The 7,159-nt window shown below is 52.0% G+C and overlaps 1 protein-coding gene across 1 annotated transcript; it reads right to left on the bottom strand.

Moving 5' to 3' along the window:
* Window positions 1–1,504: 1,504 nt before the first annotated feature.
* LOC127390707 (galanin receptor type 1-like) lies at window positions 1,505–2,857 on the bottom strand. The gene has a single exon (XM_051632587.1). The coding sequence runs from the start codon at window positions 2,855–2,857 to the stop codon at window positions 1,529–1,531; it is 1,329 nt and encodes a 442-aa protein (XP_051488547.1). The 3' UTR covers window positions 1,505–1,528.
* Window positions 2,858–7,159: the final 4,302 nt, after the last annotated feature.

The following is a 7,159-nucleotide window of genomic DNA, read 5'->3' as shown; positions in this document are numbered from 1 at the left end:
TGGGAATCGTGTTGAGTTGAATGGCTGTTTTTCATCTCTAGTGTTGTTTTGTTTTGTTTTTTTTTTTTGTGAGCAAAAGGCTTTCTGAGATGCAGGAGGATATTATTTGAGTCTTGGGTTTCTCAGAACGTCATTCCTTTGTTAGGTAATAATTACAAAAAAAACCCCAAACCAAAAACCCCCAGCCCTCAAAAGCCCGAGTTTCATTAAATGCACAATCCTCTCCCAGGAAGGTTCCTGTGTTTGTTCTGGGGCTGCTGCACTGGGACACATGTACCTGTACCCCTGGCATCAGGGGACATCAGTGTGCATCCCACCCACATAGCATTGGGCAGGCATGGGGAAGGGGCTGATCTCTAGTTGCATTCCAGACTTTTGGGACATGTATTTATTTTCTTTCTTTCCTGTTGCCTGGTCCTGATGTATTTTCACTTTGAGATCTTTGGGAGAAAAGTTTCTTTTCTTTATGAATACAGATCCAGTGAGCAGCACGATATGATTCACAAGCTTTAGTGGGGCATTTCAATGCTAACATAATAAAACCATACAATTTATTTCTCAAAGCCTCCTTTAAAGGAGATGATGGAAGAAATAGGTTTTAACCTACTTCTGATCCTCAGGAAAAGCTAACACTTTGATTCTCTCCTTCCCAGTTAAATAACATTGCATTAGTTGATTCTGGTTTCACTAGCTATAAAGCCTTTTCATTTTTAGTTTCACATGCCATTGACTTTGTTTGGTACACAGCTGAAGAAGAGCTGGTTTTTCAAGTGCAAATCATGTTAATAGATGCCCAGTTCTTTCCACTCCACCTGCAGGAACATAGCTGTAAGAGAGAGCGCCAATACCCAAAGAATATTTTCCTAGTGCATTTTCTAAGTTGCCTCCAAGACCACATTATCCCTTCTGAATTTTCAAAATTCCCAAATGTGGAGTGGTGGTGGTTGTTTTAGCACTTCTAACACTGTCTCTCCACATCCGAATTTATTTGCATGGAGGAGTGAAACAATATGATCAGACAATAAAATCTCAAGTGGTAAAGTGTGTGAAATTCTCCACTACTGTTACTTTTTATGATAACAGTTTCTAGCGTTTCTTCACTGCTTGCAACTACAATCGATGGATTTGGAGCAGAGTGTGCTGCTGCTGCTTCTTGCTGCTTTTTATCAGCACAGGGTGAGCAGCAGCAAGTAGTCAAATCATTGCTGTATCCAAATGGCAGCTCTGCATCCAGAGATGGAGGAGAGCCCACTCGTTGGGAAGCTGATCTATCTAATTAGGCAACTGCTGACTGAGAAACAGGCTGCAGATTGTCCCAAGTAAAAATCATTTATCTTAAAACTTGATCTAGTTAAAATATGTCATCTTTTTCTCTCATTGTTTGCTTCTTTGCCTGTCTCAGTTTTTGAACTGGTGGTGGGGGCGATTAGAAGAAAGTTTTTTCTGTCATTAAAGTGTCTGGTTCAGAAAGACCTCAAAAGAATTGTTAAATGCAGATGAGGGTACGAGGTGCACTTCCTGTGCAGAATCACAAGGAAGTGTTCTCACTGGAGACAGTGTTCAGAGGTGGATGCTGGCAGGACTTCAAGCGTCCACACTTGTTCTTATGGCTGTGACCTCCCTGAAGTCTCCTGCCCATGGTAGGGGTTGTTGAGAGCCCCTTCCTTGCTGGCTCCATTGGACTCCGGTAAGAGAGCAGCTCTGGGACCGAGGAACGGGGTGTTCCTTCTGACAGAGAGAAATTAAAGAGAGACACCATTCTTTGGTGGTACTTGCTCTTCATTTCCTTGGCTGACCTGTAGAGGTTCCCAACAAAGCAATAACATATAGGGTTGAGACTGGAATTGGTGAGACCAAGCCACTGGGCAAAAGGTCTGAGCTGCAGGATCCAAGGAGAAGGAGTCACATCCTGCAAAGATGTAGGGATGTTGAAATCAATCCAGATGTCCATCAGGTAGACAGGCAGCCAGGAGATTGCGAACAGCAGGACCAGGGCCACCACCATCTGCGCTACCTTCTTCCGGATCTTCAGCCTGGAGGCTGGCAGAGATCGGTTCAGGGCAGTGCTCTCCTTCAGCTGGCTGCTGCGGCTCCACAGCCGGCGCACCGTCAGGAAGCAGATGACCATGTTGAACAGGACCGGCAGGCAGTAGAGGGCACAGAAGAGCAGAAAGTTGTAGGCTTGCTTGAGCCTCTCCTGAGGCCAAATCTCCCTGCAGATGGAAAACACCAGAGGCAAGCCCTCCACCACCCCAATCTCATCCCGTTTGTTCATGAAGATGAGGGGCATGCATATCCCTGAGGACAACAACCACACCACCAGGATGGTGCTGAGGATCCGTTTCTGGGTGAAGAAAGACCTGGCGTTGAGCGGGTTGTGCACGCTGTAGTACCGGTTCACGCTGATGACGGTCAGGCTGAGGACGCTGGCAGAGACAGACACAGCCTGGATGAAGGGCACTGCCCGGCAGAGGAAGTCCCCGTACACCCAGGCTTTGTAGATGAGGTTGCCCACGGTGATGGGCATGCAGACACACACCACCATGAGGTCGCACACTGCCAGGTTGATGAGGAGGCTGCGGGTGGCACTCAGGCTGGACACCCGACTCTGGCGCTTCCGGGTGAGCACCCTGATGGACATGATGTTGCCCACGAAGCCCACCACGAAGGACACCAGGTACATTGCCGTGAGGCTGATGGTGACGGGCTCCTTCACAAAGAGGAAGAGCATCTGCTCCAGCTCTTCCCAGTCCAGCTCCTGGCTCCTGTTCCAGAGCCCTCCTTGCGTCTGGTTCTCCTCCTGCCAGAGCTGCAGCGAGCCGGAGGGGGGCCCGGGGGCGGGGGAGGAGGAATTCATGGCTGAGCCCCCCCGGGCACCCGGGCTAATGGGGCAGAGCCTGCCGCGCAGCCCTGAGCGCTCCGGGCATCTTTAACTGGGACCAGACACGCCTGGAAAAGAGGGTGCAGAGAGGAGGGATGAGCGCCGGCTCCTGGCAGTGTTTTCCCTTCTAGGGGAAGGTGCAGGGTCGGAAATGGCTTCCCGGCAACTTAGTTGTGAGGCGGCCGTGAGCGCTGGGCAGCGCGGCTGGGCTCGACGGGCAGCGGCCCGGACAGGGGCGGCGGAGCCGGCGGGGAGCTCCGGGAGCCGGCCGCTCCGGGGGAGAAACGGGGGACGAGACCGCGGTCCCCCCTGCACCCCGGCAGAGCCCCGGGGCCCGCCGCCACTCCTCTCGCTCCCGGGAAAGTTGCGCGCTCCGCGGCCGCGCTGGCGATCCCCGGTCCCGAGCAGCCCCCAGACCCCGGATCCCCTCCCCGTTCCCCCGGTGCGGCAGCACTCACCGGGCGGCGGCGGACCGGGCTCCTCCCGGCGGCGGCTCGTCTCTCAGGGCGCTGCACACGCAGGTCCCGCACGCAGGCACAGCCTCTGTCCGGAACCCCCAGGCACACACGCGCTGCACACACCCCCTGCGTGCCCGCAGCCCTGCGTGCCCACCCGCCGGGCAGAGCCCCCCCCCGGTCCCTGCACCCCCCACGCCGCACACGCAGGGTGACAGACCCCGCCGCACGCACCCGCACACTCTCTGTGCAGACTCCCCGTGCAAACACTTGGTTGCACTCACCTTTCCACAGGTGCCCTGCGCGCACCCCCCCCTCCCTTGCACACCCTGCGCACGCACGCACCACCCTCCCCCTGCACCCCCCTCCTCCGCCTGTCCGCGCCCGCTTTGCCCCCCCCCCGCCCGACCCCTCCCGCTCACACCCTCCCCGCACACACCGGTTCGGCTCAACCTTTGTCCCCCCTGTGCTCCCGCACACGCGCGCACTCACGCACTTTGCACACCCATGCTCCCCCCTTTGCCCTGCCCTGTAGACCACACACACACACGCACACACACACACATCCACCCCACAACCCCGGCCCCCTTTCCCTCCTCCGGGAATGCTGGTGCGGTCCAGTCCCTGCCCGGGCCGTGCGGGGCCGCGCTGCGGGTGCCCGTGGTGCTGAAGGGACAGCTCCCAGGCCGGGCAGGTCCCTGCAGGGACGCGGCGGGGCAGGGACCGGGCGGGAGCCAGGCAGTGCCAGGGACTTTTTCAGTGCCTCACTCTTTCTGATGTTCCCCTCTCCTTCTCCTCTCCTGACGGTTCTCTGGGTTCAACTGCAGCGAGGTGGGGTGATACCAGGCGCTTCAGTGCCTACTTCTACTCTAACGTCAAATGCCAACGGGATCCTGGGCTGCTTCAAAAGAATTGTGACCAGCAGGTCTAGGGAAGTGATTCTCCCCTTCTCGTGAGACCCCTTCCCGCAGGGCTGGGTCCAGTTCTGGCGTCCCCAGCGTAGGATGGACATGGAACTGTTGGAGAGAGTCCAGAGGAGACCACCAAGATGCTTTGAGAGCTGGAGCACCTCTGCTCTGGAGACAGGCTGAGAGTTGTGGAGCCTGGAGAAGAAAAGGCTCTGGGGAGACCTTAGAGCATGTTCCAGTGCCTGAAGGGGCTTCAGGAAAGCTGAGGAGGGGCGTTTTACCAGGGCATGGAGTAACAGGACAAAGAGTAACAGTTTCAAGCTGAAAGAAGGTAGTTTTAGAATACATATTAGGAAGAATTTCTTTCCTGTGAGGGTGGTGAGACATTGGTTCAGGTTGCCCAGAGAAGCTGTGGCTGCCCCATCCCTGGCAGTGTTGAAGGGCAAGTTGGATGGGGCTTGGAGCAACCTGGTCTAGTGGGGAGTGCCCCTGTCCATGCAGGGGGGTTGGAACTAGATGATCTTTATGTTCCTTTCCAATCCAAACCAATCTGTGATTCCATGAAATCCACTCTCCTCCTGTGCTTTCCAGCAGAGGCTGGTACATCAGTGGTTAACAACACAGCAAGTATTGGGGAGAACCCACTTGAGCAAGGAGTGCTCCAGAAAGAAACCCAACTTTTTGTCTTGTCTCTTAAACTGAAGGAATGAGAAGAATTGGCCATGGAAAAAAGTTGCTTGATAAAGTTGAAAGGCTTGGTTGGGGAACATGGTTGGTTTGTAAAATGGAGCTTTTGACCAGAGGCACTAGATGATGCCAGTGAATCACAGGGGGAAATGTTTGACAAGAGGAACTGATACCTTTGCCTGAGGTGTCTAATTTTTATTTTCTTTCTTTGCCTTCTCTGAGATAGAGCAGGGTAACACATGCAGCCCAGGTGGAGGCTGTTTGTCACTGAATGCTGAATGCCCTTGAATTCAGTGGGAAACTCTCCATCCATTTTAGTCTATTTATGTGAAAGAGAAAGTAAATATTTTTGGTCAGCCTTACGTGAAATGAAAGAAAGATCAGCAGTGGAATCACATGTGTAGGGGGGGAAAATGTGATCAGTGTATAAAGCTCATCTGCATTAGAATGCATTTGCTTTAAGCATGTGACTGCTTATTCCCTTATAGTTTTATGTATGTGTATTTATGGATCTTCAGAGACAAACAACTTCTACAAACTAATTATACGGTGTTGCCCAGAGCACAAGGGACACATTATTCTATGCAGGGAAATGCACGGATACTCTTATGGACACCTAAAATCTGCTGCAATTTCACAGCTTCTCCACAGCAAATAGATCTGTCACAAACAGGCCAGGGTTGACACTAACAATTGGAAATCTCCATGCATCCAATCTCTTGCCAGGCTCTGCCCAGCCTCCCTAAAGCAGACCTGCCATTACACACAGAAAACAACAGAAGGGAGGTGTTTAAGTCAAAGGTTTTAGTAGGGTATTAACAGAATACAAGAGAAGAGAGTGGAGGAATGTGCCAGGGCTCTTTGAACATATTTTGTCCAGGGAGTTACCTTCCAAATGTTCCAGCTAATAAATACAGTTAGCTTCTTATTCTTCTTCTTCTTTTTTTTTTTTTTCCTGCCCCGTGCCCTTTATTTCCAATGCACATGATTTACTGCTAAGGAACATTAAAGGCTTAAAATACTAGACTAGACTACTAAGTTGAACAGTGGTTCGATATAATTAGGATGAATCTGCTTTTGCATCCATTGACACAACTCACAAATGCCAAGTCATCTCTAACAACAAATGACAAATCTATCTGCTGCATACAGCTGAGAGAGAGAACAAGGACATCGATTATAATGAGTTCATTGAGTCTCACAAGTTCAAAATCAGCAAATAACTCAAGATGGGGAATCTCCAATTAAAAAAAAAAGAAAAAAAAGAAAAAAAAGAGCTGTACCCTTTTCACATTGGTTCCCCTCTTACGGAACAGCTTTGGAGTGGAAGCTAAATAAAGCCCACTGGAGACAGGAGCCATCCTTCATCAGCAAGGGTGATGGACTGGGCTCTGCTCCTACAGCAATGCACAGCAGAAATAACCCCCTGGTCTCACTGGAGTTACAGCTGTGAAGAACTGACCTGAGAGGAGTGAGTCAGCCACTTTGGGCCTTTGCCAGAATCTCTGAAAAACTCCCCACAGCTCCCAAGCCTGCTATGGCTGCCCAAACCTGCTCTGCCCACTGCACATCAGAGTCCCAGGGTGGGGTAAATTTAGCAAAGCTGTCTCAGCACAACCTCCCTGCTCCTGCTGCAGCATGAGCTGGAAGTCACACAGCCACCGTGATGCTCTGACTGTACCCAGCCCAAGAACCAGTGGAAGCTCAGGAAAACCCTGAGGCTTTTCCAGCTTATCCTAGTGACCAGGTGGACCTTGAGAGGGTGAAGGTGGAACAGTTCCTCTGGTTGTGCATCACTTACAGCAACTCACGTGCTCTCTCTGTTTAAACTTTTCTCCCTGTGCCTACAAGGGGACAGTACTTGGACAGATGGGGGAAAGCACACCCTGGTGTGGTTCCAGCAGAGCTGTGTCCTTCACCCCCTGAGTGGTGGCTGGAACCCAACCAAAGGGCACTTTGCTTTCTTAGCTGTCTTCCATTGCATATCCTGACATTCCTGATGTGTCTCAGCTGCCATGGGTTCACCTAGAGGCCTGTTTGGACATTGCTGCTTTTCCCCATGCTGTGCTTGCCCAGCAGACAGGTGGGATGGGCTCTGCTCACTTCACAGGGATGAAACAACATTAGGGCTTGTCTCAGTCAAGCTGGAGCTGGATTGGTGCTACTAGGATGAACTGTCTGGGTGCTGCTTGTGTTAGGTGAGCTGGAAGCACATCCCAGATCCATAC

Source organism: Apus apus, chromosome 14 (genome assembly GCF_020740795.1).
Source record: "Apus apus isolate bApuApu2 chromosome 14, bApuApu2.pri.cur, whole genome shotgun sequence".
NCBI classification, from domain to species: domain Eukaryota; kingdom Metazoa; phylum Chordata; class Aves; order Apodiformes; family Apodidae; genus Apus; species Apus apus.
Note: the sequence above shows the minus strand (reverse complement) of the source record. Positions and strands in the feature narration are given on the sequence as shown.

Bases quoted from the DNA above. Each gene is read 5' to 3' on its own strand.
- LOC127390707 (XM_051632587.1), bottom strand. From the start codon at position 2,857: ATGAATTCCTCCTCCCCCGCCCCCGGGCCCCCCTCCGGCTCGCTGCAG.